The following is a 15,301-nucleotide window of genomic DNA, read 5'->3' on the forward strand; positions in this document are numbered from 1 at the left end:
TTGGGTGAGAAGAGGGGCTGCTGTGGGCAAGGGATGTGCTCTGGGGCAGCGCGAGGGGCTCAGCAAGAGGTGCCAGGAGGTCCCTGCAGCCCAGCTCTCTGCAATAGCCCTGCCAGCCCTGCGAGGGAATGAGACGCAAAACCCGCAGGTATCAGCCCCGAGCTGTGGCCCCTGGTGACTTCCAGGAAAAAATCAGCTGCTCTGTCACTTTGTCACTGCCTGCCCTGCGGAGCAACCCCGGATCTCTCTCCTCCTGCGCTCAGGCTGCCCCGGGGCAATGCTACTCACAGAGCCTGCTTCGTAACCGAGAGGAGAAAAATCACATTTCAGCTCACCCCGCCCAGGGGAAGAAACCAGGCTGGGAAACTCCAGCGTGCCCGTGACTCACTCGCTTCTACCTGCGGCTGTTCCAGAAGCAAGCCTGGCAGGGAGCTGCCGCGCTGGGGGAGCCGTGCTGGTCCTCGCCAGGAGGGTGCTGCAGACAGGAGGGGTCTGTGCTTGGCACCAACACTGGGATAAAAATAATAAAAATCCTTGGATGCCACCACCGAGCTCCCCACGCCTGGAAGCAGACCCTACCTTGCCCAGAGTTTAAACACCCTGAAGGACATTTATTTATCAGATGTTTCTGAAGTGACAAATTCCTATAATAGCCACTAGTTGTCTGAGTTAGAGTTTATGGCTTATGAATACGACAAAACCTCTCCCTGTGCCTCACTTCCAGAACCAAATGGGATTTCTCTGGGTGCTTCTGTGCCTCTGTGGAGCACCTGCACGCTCTCATTCAGGTGCAGTGCTGGGGCCAAGCACCTTTGCTTGGGAAAACCAACATCTGAAATGAAGCTATTAGCTTGATTAATAATTCAGGGGTGGAGCAGAGTGCCTCATCTATGGAGATGCCAGTTTTATAAACAGAAAACATCTTGTTTGCATATTTTATTCTATTGCGCATACTGATGAGGCCTCCCGACTTCCCCAGCAAGCAGAGAGCGTTGCTTTGGGCTCCAGCAAGGCTCCCAGGTAGGATCCTCACTGTCTTCTGTGCTCCCCGCCTGCCCCGTGCCCTGCACCATCACTTCCAACCCACAGCTTGCTGGGGAACTGCAGTGCCTCAAATAAGGTGCAGGATTGCGCCGTGGAGGTGGCCCCAGGCTCAGAGGTCACCCACGCCTTGCTGAAGGGAATTATTGCTGGATCGGTGCGATCCCAAAGCCTTCCAGTGGTCTGGTTGCAGAACATCTGTGCCCGCAGCAGGGAAATGTCATCAGCTGGCCAGAGCGTCCGCAACCACCCTCTCCCTGACCAAGGTCAGAAAAATGCTGTGAAGTAGGGCAAATGGCAGGAAAAACAGCACGAAAATGAGCAATTCTGCCCCACATTGGGTCCCCTGCCAGCCCTTAGTATTTGGTGCCTGGAGATGAGGCAATTTCATACCAGGGAAGGAACCGCTGGCATTAACCGTCCGGCAGCAGAATGAAAAGCATCATCACGAGGAGGAGAGAGGGAGCAGGGTCTGAACACCCAGAGCCCAGCCTGGAAGGAGTTAACCACAGCCTGCCACCCAAATCCTCCCTGACCCCTTCAGTGGGATTTCAGCCCCCTTACAAAAGGGGATTTTGCAACACGTTTACTTACATTTCCAAATGAAAAGCAATTCGGAGCTGAGAAATGGATTATGCTTTGCTGAGAAAGTGGTCAAACGCAGCCTTTTGAGGAGTTGGAAAGCCTTCCTCCCCCCCCAAAACCATGTTGAAATAGAAATCTGTCGAAACTGATGTTTTCCTATAAACACGCCGTATTTCAACAAACCCCACGTTTTTCAAGCAAAAATAATTTGTCTAAAAATTACCAGCTGGTTCTGCCCGAGGCTGGTCTCATTCCCACGGCACGTGGGTACCGGCCCCGGAGCACGAATGCCCCCTGCACAGCACCACTTCCCAAACCCCCCGCACCCAGTGCAATGCTGAGTGCATCCCCACAGCCATGAAGATGTCACAGCAGGGCTCGGCCAGCAGCTTTTTGGGTGTCAAAAGGGCTTTTGGATGGCCAGGTGATGTTTGCAGCTGGAGGGGACAAAGCAGCGGCTGTGGGCAGAGAGCATCGCTCTGCGTCGCAGCCAGGCGAGAACATCAACAGCACGCCCAGCCCCGCGGCGACTGTAGTCCTCCTCGCCGCTGCTGCTCTACTTTGGGTTTATTTAAGGAAAAAGTTGTATAGTTTTCACTTGAAAAGCATTTAGCTTCATTTAATGCCCCCACTGCGTAGGGCTCACGCTGCTGGGGCTCTCTCATCTGTGACCGTGAAACCTGATCAAAACGCAGCGGAGAGCCGCAGCGTCTGAGCCGCAGATCAATGGGGCCAGAATTACATATTGATTTTTTTTTTCCTCTGGGCAGCTACTGTAATGCAATTGGCATTCCCCTCCTTCCCAGCCCTCAAAACCCTTGCTCTCCATAAGATAAATTGGCAGGATGGGTTGGAGCAGGAATTCCCCCCGCTCGATAATCTCTATCTTTGCATTTCCTTTGAGCTTTCAGGGTGGGATAAGCCGTTCCCCTGGCTGCACCAAGCCCTGTCCTCTCTGCCATGCTGGGACCCCACTAATACACATCTCAAAATACCAATAATTCAGGTTGCAAAGCCAAATTTCCCAGCTGAGGCGTGACGGCAGCAGGAGCAGGGGCTCTGCAGAGCCCCAGGACAGCTCGCAGCGAGAAAGCCGCGGCCCCGCGCCTGCTGCTCGCGGGGAGGATGCTACAGCTCCAGCTGATCGAAGCAGATTCATGTCATTACCGTATTAGCAGCCCTGCACTCTCTCCCCCATTTGTTACCCTAATGGGGATTATTATACTTATTACAGTCTCGGCCATCAATGCTTATTGATTCTGACACCACAGCAGTTTTAATCAGGGACCTAAAACATGCTATTATCGGTGCCAAAGGGTCACCAGCGTGCAGAGAAAGCTGCAACGACAAGGACAAAAATAAACGCCCGGCAGAAGGCGATGCTGGGCGGACGAGAAGCTCGCTGGCTGGCGGGAGGCCGGAGCAGGGCTGGCCGGGGAGCAAGCAGCAAGCTCGGAGCACCTGAGCATGGTGCTGGCACGGCGCGCGCACGCGCACACCTCCGCCCCCGCGTCCCTCTCTCCCCCCAAACCGGGTGAGTCACCGCGAGGTTCTTATGCAATTGTGGGGAAAGGCTCTAATTACAGCGGTAATGCCACGGGAGCGACACATGCCAGCACCAGGAGCTGCGGCATTCGATCAGAAATTACCCACGTGCGTATTTCTAGAGCGTGCCTCCGATTCCGGCACTGGCCCTTCGCGGCGTCCCCCCCACCTCGAAGAGCTGCAGCCCCCTCCCCGCACCACACATGCACCAGGTCCCCTTCGTGGCCATCCCCTGATCTCTGTTTCAAGTGGCTCTGTGAGCAAATGCAAAATAAATACACGGGGAACACGAACAGCTAGAGATGGAGAAGGGCTGCAGCAGGATGTCTCCGGCCCTTCCCGCGCTCCCACTGCTGGTGCTCGTTAGCAGTACAGCACGCGCGGGGCAGGCTGCTTCGATCTGCCGGGCGATCATTAATTCATGAGCACGCGCATTGATTTTTGCGCATGTCCTCATGCAAGCTTTAGCAGCCGGGCCATGTGAGCGCCCGCCCGGGCTCGGCCTCGCCGCGCTCGGGGAAGGACAGACCCGGCCCCGTGGGGTTCCACTGCTCAGGGGTGCTCCCAGCATAATTAGCCTCTCTGCAAAGCCATCTAATGAGTTTTTGGAGAGCAGCAGGTGCCTCTGCTTCTCCTTCTCCGTTCACTTACCCAGGAGATGCCCCGCTGCAGCCCTGTCTGTCCATCCAAGGTGTCCCACTGTCCCCAGCCACCAGCGCAGAGGACACGCGCGTCTCTCCAGCGGACACAGGGCAGCCAGAGGAGAGCTTTGCAAAGACACAGAAAAGTTTGTTTGAGCAGCCAAAAGAGCTTTTAAGATGCCAAGAGGGGCCCCAAACCAAGTCCCCCCCACCCCTGCCCCACGAGCACCCACTGCTGCTCTCCAGCCCTCCCACAGGGCTCTCCATCCCCATGCTCAGATGAGATTCAGAGTGGAAGTGATTTCCCAGATCAAGGGAAAATGGGACCAAAAAGGTGTGCAAGGCACTGGGGCTCCCCCCAACAGCTCACCGAGCCCCTTCTCTCCATGCCTCAGTTTCCCTCACCTACAGAGGGCTCATCCTCTCTTTGCCACAAGCACCCACAGCTGGCAGTGAGAAGGACCAGATCCATCACCTGCAGGTTTGGGTGTACGACCAGCACCTCTCAGAGCCCTTTTGGGGTCTGATTCTCCTTTCACTAACGAGGGGAAATCAGAACGACCTGTTGGTGGAGTTGGAGGAAACTCCCACAAGAGAAAAATCCCTGCCCTGCCTGCTCCATCCCAGCACCAGCTGCAGGCAAAGCAGTGCCTTTACCACTGCCCTCCGCCTCCTGCCGCCGAGCTCCTGGCGGAGGGCACCGTCTGGCCTCTCCCGGGGAGCCACTTGAGATGCGGAGCCCATCCCGGCTCTCGTCGGGGTCATTTTTCTCTCCGCTTGGCTGCCCCAAGCAGACGCTTGTCACCACTCTGCCCGCAGCCTGTCTGCGGCCAGCCCCGGGGAGGGGGCGCGGGGGCAGCCCGGAGCCGGCGGCCCACCCTGGTGGGACCGGGACGGAGCTGCCCCTCGTGCCCGTAACGGGGGGGGCGGCACCTTGGCACCCCCTCAGGGACACCTGGGTGACACGGGCAGAGCTGCACACGGGGCACATGGGGAGGGCAGGGAGGGGGCAGGCGTGGAGGCAGCCGGCGAGGATGGAGAGGTGGAGGAGAGAGGGAAAGCAATCCATCTGCGATGTGCGTCGCTTCCTAATGCACCCGGTAGCCTGCCTGCCTCTTCGGGGAAGCATTAGGAGACAATGCTTACAAAAGCTATCCACGGCCCACTGCAGTAAAACCCTCGACTGCCTCACTGCACGGCCCGGAGGTGCAGCGATGCTGCCACGCACGCAGAGCCCAGGGAGAGGGGCACGAGGCCGGGCAGCCCCATACGGAGCCCCAAATCGTGGCCGGAGCAGCCGGCATCCCTGCAAACCCTGGCCACCTCTGCCATGTGCCACCCATCCTGGGGACACGCACGGGGGGATAACAATAGGTGTCCTGGCTCCTTGCTGGGGCTCTCCCCATGGGTCCCTGCTCCCCGGGAGGGGGCTGCCCTCTCTGTAAGGACAAGGATGTCCCTGGAGGCAGCCACCCAAATCTCCCCACCCTGCTTGGGTGCAACGCATGGCATGAAGTGAAGCCTGGTGGCCCTTACCCAGGTTATGTGGGGAAAAGGCAGCACAGGGGATGCTCTGGGCTGGGCTGGGCTGGGGCAGCAGCCGGCCCGAAAACCTTTCAGGCGAGAGCCTCCAGCCCCTGCCTCCTCGTGGGGCTGGCCCCGCTGTTCAGAGAGAGCCCAGCAGCGCTGCACAAAGGCTTTTTCTCTTAAGCAGAGAGGCGAGGGAAAGCAAAACCTCTCCATCCAGCTGAAAGCACCAGGGGAGTGACAGGTAGGTAGAAGTAATTACTCAAATTGGAATTTGGGGTAATTATGTTCTGCCTTCCTGCAATTTGCCCAGTGGGGAAGCCTTTTCACAACCCCCCGATAAAACAGATTTATCATCGGCTGAACACCAGGCCCTTCCCTGTAATCTCCAAACTCAAACACACATTTCTCTGATCATAAATTAGCGATACTTGCACTCGCTCGCTCAAAGCTTTTTCTCTCTTCCCCCTCTCCAGGTTTTCCGCATCCTACAGAAACGGAAGAGCCAGGCTCCGGCTGCTTATTTTAAAAGACGGCGCTCGATCAGGCGTGCCAGGCGGGGAGCGGGGGCTCTCCTCCTCCGTTTGGGGTCCGTGGGCTCCAGCACACCAGTGCTGCCTTACCCAGCGCTGCCCAGGGGTGCTTGGCCCCAAAGCCAATGCCTGGCCACTTCTTTTCTGGTGCGATTTGTGCTTGAAAGAGTTTGGGTCAGAAAAATCTCAAGGCAGGAGCGGGGAAGCCCTGAGATGGGGAGTGAATGCTCGGTGGGGAGACCCCCGTGTTTGTCCCAGCAGCTGTGGCAAAGCCTGGCTCGTGCTGATGGAAAAGTCACATTTATTGCATTTATGGGTGCTTTCATCCATCCCATCATTTCTCCCTGGTCAGAGGGTTTGGTGCGCTCGGCCGGCGGATGGGGAACGGTGCAGGAACAAAGAGACCCTGGAAGTGGTGCTGGGGAAACCTTCCCCCTTCTGGCCGCGGGCATGGGACCCTGCTCCTCGGCTGGGATCAGCCACAACGAGGGGATGCCCCAATTTTGGGGACACACCAAGCATCTTCCCCCACCCCCCAGCAAGGAGGAGCGAGGTCTCCGTCACTCCTGGCTGCAACGGGGACACCGGCTCACGCGCTCGAGCATCCTCAAGAGCTGCTGCACTACAGGGAACCCCCCCCCCTTCAGCTCCATCCCCCTGAGCTCCCCGCAGCCCCCACCCCACCCCAGGGCTCTCCGAGCGCTTTGCTCTGCAGGAATTGGGTTAACCCCCGCGGCCCCCCCTGGGGACACGTGCCTCCCCGAGGTGTCAGGGCTCCTGCTGACAAGACCTAACACAACGGCGCTAATAATAGCTGCAGCTTGGTCGCATCTCCCATCCCCGAGCTCGTTGTGATCAGCCTTTGAGCTGGGAGGAAGAAGAGGAGGAGGAGGCTGGGAAAGTCCCAGGGCACTCAGGCACCTCCTGGTTTGCTGCAGGTTAATTTTATGTTAAACTTTCAGGATTTGGAGTGAAGGATGCAAAGAAAAAATGTTTTCTTCTTTCTCTTCCTTTTGGCGTGTTTTTCCTCCTCCTTTTTCCAGTGGCGAAGTGGAAAATGTGGAGAGGAAAAGCCCAAACAGTTTTTTTGTGTCTCCATTTCCATTGTTGAGTTTCCCCGCGGAGGCCTGGGCAGCTGTCTGCACCCCAGTGATAATTCATGATCTGGGCTTTCATCTCCAGGGCCATTGCAGCCCCCATCTAATGAATCCCAGTACTGGCATCCTTCAAAAAACACAAAAACCAAACAAAACAACATCCTACAGATCTGGAAACGGAGGTGCTGAGAAGCAACACAGCTGCGACCACGTGGCCATTACTGCTTGCTCCATCAGTTTTGGGGATGCACAACCTCCGTGACCCTAAGGCACCGAGTGGGATCTCTCCATATGGGATTTCTGTACAAATACACGCAGGAAACGAGGCTCTGGCCAGTCCAGGGGAGCTGGGGACAGGGAACGGAGCACGTTAGGATCCTGAGCCAATACAGGGCGATGGAAGCACGTCAATGGCTTCGGCGGGGCTACGTGAGCGCTGCAGCCATCAGCTGCACAAGCAGCCACCCTAAACGATCGCACACGCTCAGCGCAAATCGGTGCCTTGAGCCAGCCGCCAGTTAAGTGCTATAAATAAAGCTGTTATCAGCTGTGCCTCGCTCGCTGAGCTAGCCGGGCCACAGCGCTGCCTCCCCAGCAGCATTTACGGGTGATTTCTAGCCCGGGGGAGGCCAGGAGCTCGTCAGCATCCCCAGTCCGGTGGCCTTTTTCCATCCTGCCATTGACCGTGCATTTGGCCAATAAACCCCCCGGGTGCCTGCCCTGATTGCAGGCTGGGGACAGGGCCGTGGCAGTGGGGACAGCAGGGCTGGCTGACAGGGACATGGCCACTGTCCTGGGCAGGGGACTGCGTTATCTCTGTGACCTCTTCCCTGCTTGCCTGGGTGCCAGGAGGGCTAAAAGATGGCTCCTGCTCCTCCTCCTCCTCCGATTCCTGTCTCAGGTCTCTGACCCCAGACACCCTCGCTCTGCTCCCCTTAACCCCACAATAAGCTGCCTGCACCGCCCTAGCAGAGGAGATGCAGAAGGTGGCTCTGTCCCCAGGTGCTGGCCAAGGGACGTGTCCCAGGACGGCACGGGGAGCTCCTGGTCACACCGGTGGGGGGAGAGCAGGGAAGAAATCTGGGTGAGGAGGGTGGGAAAGGGCAGGCAGGGCAGGGGGAGAGGAGCTCACTGCCCCCTGGGGGAGGAAGCCCAAGCAGAGAGGATGGGGCAGCTCCCAGGCAGGTGCAGCAGCATCCCTGGGGGCCACACACTGTCCCATCTCCCCCCAAATAACCCAAGGGAAGGAGCAAACTCATGTCCTGCCCCACAGGAGACACAGAGGGGCAGAAGAGGAGGAGGAGGAGGAAGGCTGCTGTTCTCCGTGGCTCGGCGACTTTCCCCTTTTGGTGCCCTATAATGATGGATGGGGCAGGGGCTGGGAGGGGAAGGCAGGCTGGAGGAGGAGGGGGGCCCATATGGAGACCTCCCAGAGAGTGGCAGGATGCTGAGCTGGCGTGAGGTGGGGAGCTCACGGAGCCGTTGGCTGCTGGAGCCAAGCAATCAATATGTGAGAATCCAGCCCAGCGAGGAAGGTGACCTTGAGCGGCTGCGAGAGGCGGCGAGAGGCGAGCTGCAGGAATTACACACAGCGGAGGGATGAGGCGAGGGAGGAGGGATGGAGGGGAGAAGAGGGACAGGCAAGACACAAACCCTGCCCGGCCTCTGCTGATCCTGCTGTGAGCTGGGCAGAGAGAGGTCAGCGCCTGGCACTGCTCTGCTCCTCCTGGTCCACCCCCAGGCCAGCTGGGACGCAGCCCTTTGCACCCCTAAAGCAAAATGTCTCGGAAGCAGCCCCTATCTCATCCATCCCCACCAAGCAGGGCTGCTCCCTGTCCCTCTTCGCCCCACTCTCTCCAGCAACGCGGCCCCCACCATTTCCCGGCTGCTTTGAAGCCCCGCAGCTCCCGCTGCGCCCCAGCTCCCGAGATCAGAGCGACGAGGCTTTGCCTCTGCACAGCCCCAGCTGACGGCTCCTAACCCAGGTTCCTGCGCTAATTTCTGTCTCTGCCTGCTCTGCTCCCTCCCCTGCTGCTTGGCCCCACGTGCCCACAGCAGGGCTGGTGCCTGCCGGCCCCGTCCACCGTGCTCTGCCAGAAGCAGCGCATACATCTCAGCAGTGGTGTGCAGCCCCATATATGCAGCTATACATGGGACAGTTCATGCAGCCCTAAAAAACCCTGCTCCAGAAGTTGTTTAGGTCCGGGTGGGTCTCTGTAAGCAGCACAAGATGAGGCAGAGCTGGGCAGAGCCGCAGCCATCAGGGATGGGGAGCAGCCAGGACACCCAGCAGTGGCCCCAGAGGCACAGGGCAGCGACGGTGGCAGGGTTTTGGATGTGGTGCTGAGCTGGGGCTGGGCTGTCCTGCTGGCGGGAGGAGTCTGCAGAGCCCCAGGGAAGGCTCTGTGCCTCCACACCAGCCCCAGAGCAGGATTCTGCCAGCCACACTGGGGAGCCCAGGCACCTGGTCCCCACCGAGGGATTTCAGAAGTGTGGGAAAGGCCACGGAGCAGCGGCAGGACGGGGGGGCTGGATATCCCGGCGGGGTTACCATGCTGTTCCCTGCAAGATGCTGCAAAGACAAGCTTCTTCCCCCCCCCTCAGCAGCACCAAGGGCACAAGAGCACAGGTAACACCTACACCAGCAGAGCACCCCCAGCAGCCCCCTGCTGGGGCTTTGGGAAAGGGGAAGGCAAAGCCCTGCTGCCCCCTCCTCTCGTGGGTGCGAGGGGACCCAAGAGCCTCACAAAACGTGACAGCACTGCCGAACCCCAGCTCTCCCCTAGCAGAGCCCCCCAGGTCACTCCACAGCTGTTATTAAAGTCCGGTTTGTGCGAAGCAAGGAGCCCTCCCTGAGAGACCCCCACCCACCTCCTCTCCTCTCACCCAAAGCAACCCCCTCTCCTCCCCAGCTGCTTTCATCGCCTCTGCAAACCCCGAGCACCTGGGCAAGGGCTCCCCGCCCGCACAGCTTTGTGCTGGGCTCTTCCCCAGCTACGTGGGCATGGACAGGAGTCCCTGAAATGACAGAACAACCCCGAGAGGGAGAGAAAAAGGCAGAGGTTGAGTTCGCAGTCCGGAGTTGAGGTCAGGCGTTTCCAAATACTCTGCCTTGCCATCTAGTGGGATGAACGCGAAGGACCCGGGCTCGCGGTGGGGAAACGTTGGGCGATTCCATCAGGCTGGAGCCGATGTCAGCATCCCTGGTCCCGCAGGAGCAGACGAGGTGGCTGGGGCTAAAGGGCAGTGCTAAGGCGTCAGAAGGCTGGATGGGGAAGGAGGAAGGTCACGGGGATGGACAGACAGGGGACAGATAGAGACAGCTCTTTGAAGGAGGACATGACAACAGGGCTCACAAATCCTGGCATTTTAGAGCTCGGAAGGAAAGCCTGCAGCAGCCCCAAATCCCTTTCACCATTTACCAAGGGTCCTGGCGTTGGGACGGACATAGCCTGGGGCCGAGCAGCCCTGCTTTGGGATTTGCATGGAAAAGAAAGGCAAGGGCAGAGCGGTGCTGCACGTACATGCACCCGCTGCCAGCACACTCGTGCCCGTGCCCGTGCCCGTGGCAGCTCGCAGGCACGAGCGCCCAGCGGCGTTCGCAGCGTGCCCATATAAGAGAAGCTGGATCTTCTCTCGAGCTGCCTTCCTTTGCCTCCCCAGGCCTGGAGGATGTGGGCTGAGCTCCGTGGTTTCAGTTCAGGATTTTGGATTCTCCAGGGATGCGTCATCTCTCACGGTACGCGTGTTTATTGCATGTGTTTAAAAATATAGAGGATGAATACATTACATTTAAAATATCTCACCACTGGGCAGCTCTTTTCAGGTTTTGAAGGCTGGGATGACAGAAGATATTTTAACCACCTCCAAGGGACTCTCTGCTGCTGGATGCGGGGCCGTTTGGCTCCAGGCTTTGCTGCAGCTGAAGCAGCCCCAAACCACAGGGCAGGGGGCAGGCTGCGGGCAGAGCTCCTGCTGCCCCCACGTCCTGGCCGGGTTTGGGGTCCTTGAGGGACCCGGGCCCAGCCCCAGGGCCAGCCCATCCCACAGGTCAAACCTGACATGGCCAAAGCACCACCAGCAGCAATGCAGCTCCCAGGAAACCCCCAAACCAGACACGGAGGGGTCCTGCCAAGGCCCCCAGGGAGGAAACCAAGAAATAAGTGGGACATGGGGAAGCACGGGTCACCAGGTCAGGTCACAAAGCAGCTGCTGGGCTGGGTGAGGGCTCCCCATTGCTCTCGCTGCTCAGAACAGGACGCCGATTGCATTTTTAAAGTCTTCATTTTATTACAGCTGCCCACACTCCGCTCCGTTTGCCCCAGAGATGAATTCACCCACACACAGAGGCTCAGCTCGCCCAGGGTTAAACGCCTTAACCCCACATTTCCCTTGGGACAGCAAGAAATAGGGGGGTGCCAGTGGGGTGTGGGGGTCCGGGGATACTCTCCAAGAGCAGCCAGCAGTGGGGCTCAGGCGAAGCGTCCCGTGGGCAAGCGGGGCAGGCAGAAGTAGGCGTTGGGGAAGAGGCTGAGGTTGATGGGGTTGCCATCGAGGCGGATGTCCTCCAGCGCCCTGCGGATGTGGCTGTGGTCTTGGCTGTCGCAGAACGTGTCCTTGTGCATGGTCTGGATGTTGTTGTTCTGGAAGGGGAGGCAAAGGGGAAAGCAGGATTCGGAGGTGCAGGGGGCTCTGCATCCCCTCAGATGGCAATGTGCTGTGAGCGACGGGACGTGTCTCACCTGGAGGTGCAGGGAGCGCAGGCTCTCGGGCAGGGGTGTGGGGACGTAGTCCAGCTGGTTATCGGACAGATGGAGAAACTGCAGCTGCTTCAGGTCCTGTGGGAAGAGGCAAGAGGTGAAGCTCCCTCCTTCCAGCCACGCTCTGACCCTTGGCACCATCCCTACCACCCCTTGCCGTGGCAGGTTTGGGCTAAAAACAGCCTGGTTGGGCTGTGGGTGCTTGGCACAGCTCGGTGCCCGCTGCCAGCCCCAGCACCCACCCGGAAAGCTTCGGGCTGGAGGCCGGTGCTGGGGATCCTGTTGAGACGGGCGTCCAGCCTGACGATGCTGCGGGGCAGCTCGGGCAGCGCCGTCAGCCTGTTCTCGGGCAGGATGAGCTCCTGCAGGCTGGGCAGGAGGCGGAAGGCGTCCGCGTCCGCCCAGGAGATGGAATTGCTCGTCAGGTCTATTCGCTTCAGCTTCTCTAGGGGGAGGGAGAAGGGAGGGGGCGGAGGTGTCACACATCACCACTTGTACCCCCCCGAGGCTGCCCCAGCGCAGAGCCCGGCCCTCCCCTTGCCTCGACGTACTCAGCCCCGTGAAATCGCCGGCCCGGATGGCGCTGATGCGGTTGAAGCGGGCGTAGAGGTACGTGGTGTCCGGGGGCAGCAGCGGGATGTGCTCCAGGTCGGCATCGTCGCAGTAGACAGAGGTGCCGATGCAGAGGCAGCGCAAGCAGCTGGGGAGCCCTGGGGGTGGAGAGGCAGCTCTGGGCATGGCATGGCTCAGCTCGGCACGGCATGGCACGGCTGCCCCGTCCCCCCCCCCCCAGCCCCTGCAGGACCAGCCCTGTGGGGGAACACGCTCTCTAGCACCCAGAGCACTCAGCCCAGCACCTCCAGTGAGGGAAGGTCCAGGACGCACCACCCAGGAGAGCTGCTGATGGATGGCTCTGCTCAGGGCCAAGTGGCTCCCGTGGGAGAGGGGGAGATGCAAGGTTCCCAAGCACAGCAGCATTGCACCCAGGGCTCACTTGGACCCCTTCGTTTTTATTCCACAGAAGGAAAAGCAACAAAAGAAAGCAAAAGAAAGCAGTTTTGCAATGAGCAAAACACCTGAATCCACCGCCCAATGGTCCCAGTGAGCCAGGCAGGGGCAGCAGGGGGGGGGCTACACCGTGTGCCCCCCAACGCCCGCTCCCTCTCCTCTCCCCCAGCACCCGCCAGACTCCGCATCCATTAGTGGGAGAGTTCAAAGCAGCAAGGCAACAATTTCCCTCTGCCTCCTACTTAATTTGTCCCAGTCCGGAGTGACAGAAAATGAATAAAGATATTTATCCCTCGCTACAGGATTTTAATTGTCACTAATCTAATTGCTACTCTGTCCGACTCTCGCAATGCCTCTGCTCATTAAGATGTTGCTGCTGTTTGCCGGAGCTCGTTTCCCAGAAATGTCTTGTTGCAGCGCTCCTGCCTGCTGTGTGATAAGGCAAAGCCCAGCACCCCTCATCTCCTCGCTGCCCAGGCAGAGCAAATAACTTCTGCTGTCTGCTGGCGGCAAAAGGATTCGCTCCTTTTCCTGCAGAGCCCCAGCCTTGCCACCCCGGGACGTTTGGGTTCATTGCATGGAAAGGAGACTCGTTTTGTTCTGCACTCACCCTGCGCGGGGCGGACGGGGCTGGAGGTCGGAGGCTGCAGCTTTGGTGCTGGAGCCGTGGTGCCCACCTTTGGGAGAGCCTCGGGGTCCTTGGGGCGAGGAGCCAGGGTCCCAACCTCGATCTGCAAACACAGCGGTGGTATGAGGGCTGAGCAAGTCCCCCCGCTCCGGGGCAGGGGTTTGGGGGCACTGGACAGGTCTCATCAGAAAGCCAGCTCTAAACGCCTCTCCTATCTTCAGGACCCCCCCTCAATTTGCCCAGAGGGATGCAGGTGCCTCGTCCTGCCTTCCCCTGCTCCATCCCGCAGCGATGTGGCCAGGCAGGACACTGGGAAGCTGGAGGAGGTTGGGGTTGGGTGAAGCCTTCCCACCAGCAAGAGCAGAGGAAGAGCCACCAGGGCTCGTAGGCTTGTGCAGGGGGCTGCGATGCTTCTCCAGCCCTGGCCCATACCTCAGAGCAGCCCCTGGCTGTATGAAGATGAGACCTTCCCTGCGTACCGTGCTCCCCCTCACCTTCGGAGCAATGTCACCGTAGTCGTAGAGCTCCTCGTAGTTGCTCAGATCGACGACGTCCCCATAGCTGTCCAGCGTCAGGTCATAGTTGTCCAGGTCCAGGTTTTCGTAGAGCGCAAGGTCAAGTTTGGGCTTCTCCACCTTCTTGGTCCCCTCCTTGGCTGGGACAGCCCAGGCTGCCCCCAGACACAGGCTGGCGATGCCCACCCAGGCCAGGGGCCGCATCCTGCACCCAGCCGGGTGCCCTGAAACGATTTGCAAAGCAGTGAAAGCAAAAAGAGGGATGGGAAGGCAGGGCCAGCACACCGGCCGCGGCCAGCCCCACTCCGCAGCCGTGTCGGGGAGCTGCAGCCACTGCAGGGGACGAGGCTTTTCTTTTCTTTTCAGCCCATTTCACGCTCGGCTGGGCAGCCATGCACAAGAGGCCCCAAGCAGCTGGGCTGCCCTCGCTTTCCAGCATTCCCAGCCCCGAGGAGGCGGTGAGGGGCTCGGGGCACCCTGTGCCGCAGCATCGCCCACCCACCCACCAGGCTGCGCACCCATGTGTATACCCACAGCAAACCAAGCAGAGGGACCTGGCACCCAGCAGCCCCGCACGTCTCTCCCAAACCAAAAGCAAAAGTAATGACCCTGCACACCCTGGGCTGAGCATGCTGCTCCCCAATTTCGGCTGGTTTCCCCCAGATCAAATCTTTACAAGTGCAATAAAAGCCTTTAACCCCCTGCGTGCATCACCAGCCCCCAGCACTCCCAGCCCTGCAGCTCGTCCCAGCCCCACGTGGAAGCCCCCAGGCTGGGCTCGGTGCTGGAGGAGCAGAAGGAAGGCAGCCTGCACACATCCCCTTTACCCTCCTTGGCACAGGACAGCAGCGCTCCACTCCCACGGGCTGGTGTGCTGGCCCAGGAAGGGCTTTTGGGTTTTTAATGCCTGGGGCGGAGGGACGCGGGGACCTGGCAGGGTTGCTGTTGAGGGGAGAGGCAGGATGTGGCCAATCAGGCTGGTGGCCTCTGGCTGTCCCCAGCCCCCCCACCAGGACCTTATATTGTCCCCAGGGGCAAGCCAGCCCCGTAGTGGCTTTCCTCCAACAGCCCGGGCTTGGGGCTGGGGCCAGGATGGATGGGATGCAGTGGGATGAGGCCCGCACTGTGCTCCCTGCCCTCTGTGTCCCCAGGGACGAAGGGGACACACAGCCCTGGGCAGAGGGGACACAGCCAGCTCCATCCCTGCCCCAACCAGCCCAGGGAGCCATTTCCAGCTGCGACCATCCCCATGGGTGCAGGAGTGGCAGAGCACCAGGCGCTGCCCCCACTGGTGCTTGGGGTTTCCACCAGGTAGGGCCTTGCCATGGAGAGAGTGTGTGGGGAACCCCCGCTCCCCAGGGTTTGGGGCTCCCTGCTCATTATGGGCCCAGCAGCAGCCAGATGGCTCCTGACATTCAGCT

The 15,301-nt window shown here is 59.6% G+C and overlaps 1 protein-coding gene across 1 annotated transcript; it reads right to left on the reverse strand.

Annotated features, from left to right (window-relative positions):
• Positions 1-11,294: 11,294 nt before the first annotated feature.
• Positions 11,295-14,750, reverse strand: OPTC (opticin). Its single transcript, XM_035561557.2, has 7 exons — positions 14,708-14,750; positions 13,860-14,104; positions 13,348-13,468; positions 12,281-12,439; positions 11,972-12,174; positions 11,712-11,807; positions 11,295-11,612 (listed from the first exon to the last, which is right to left on the reverse strand). The coding sequence occupies exons 2-7, from the start codon at positions 14,082-14,084 to the stop codon at positions 11,442-11,444; spliced, it is 975 nt and encodes a 324-aa protein (XP_035417450.1). The 5' UTR covers positions 14,085-14,104; positions 14,708-14,750; the 3' UTR covers positions 11,295-11,441.
• Between the last annotated feature and the right edge of the window lie 551 nt (positions 14,751-15,301).

The sequence above is a fragment of the Cygnus atratus genome, chromosome 24, assembly GCF_013377495.2.
Source record: "Cygnus atratus isolate AKBS03 ecotype Queensland, Australia chromosome 24, CAtr_DNAZoo_HiC_assembly, whole genome shotgun sequence".
Lineage (NCBI taxonomy): Eukaryota > Metazoa > Chordata > Aves > Anseriformes > Anatidae > Cygnus > Cygnus atratus.

Excerpts from the sequence above, each read along its gene's own strand:
- OPTC (XM_035561557.2), bottom strand. The coding sequence starts at position 14,084 with ATGCGGCCCCTGGCCTGGGTGGGCATCGCCAGCCTGTGTCTGGGGGCA. Across the intron at positions 12,175-12,280 it reads CGGCGATTTCACGGGGCTGA|AGAAGCTGAAGCGAATAGAC; the intron begins GTACGTCGAGGC and ends CCCTCCCCCTAG. Across the intron at positions 11,613-11,711 it reads TGCGCTCCCTGCACCTCCAG|AACAACAACATCCAGACCAT; the intron begins GTGAGACACGTC and ends CTCCCCTTCCAG.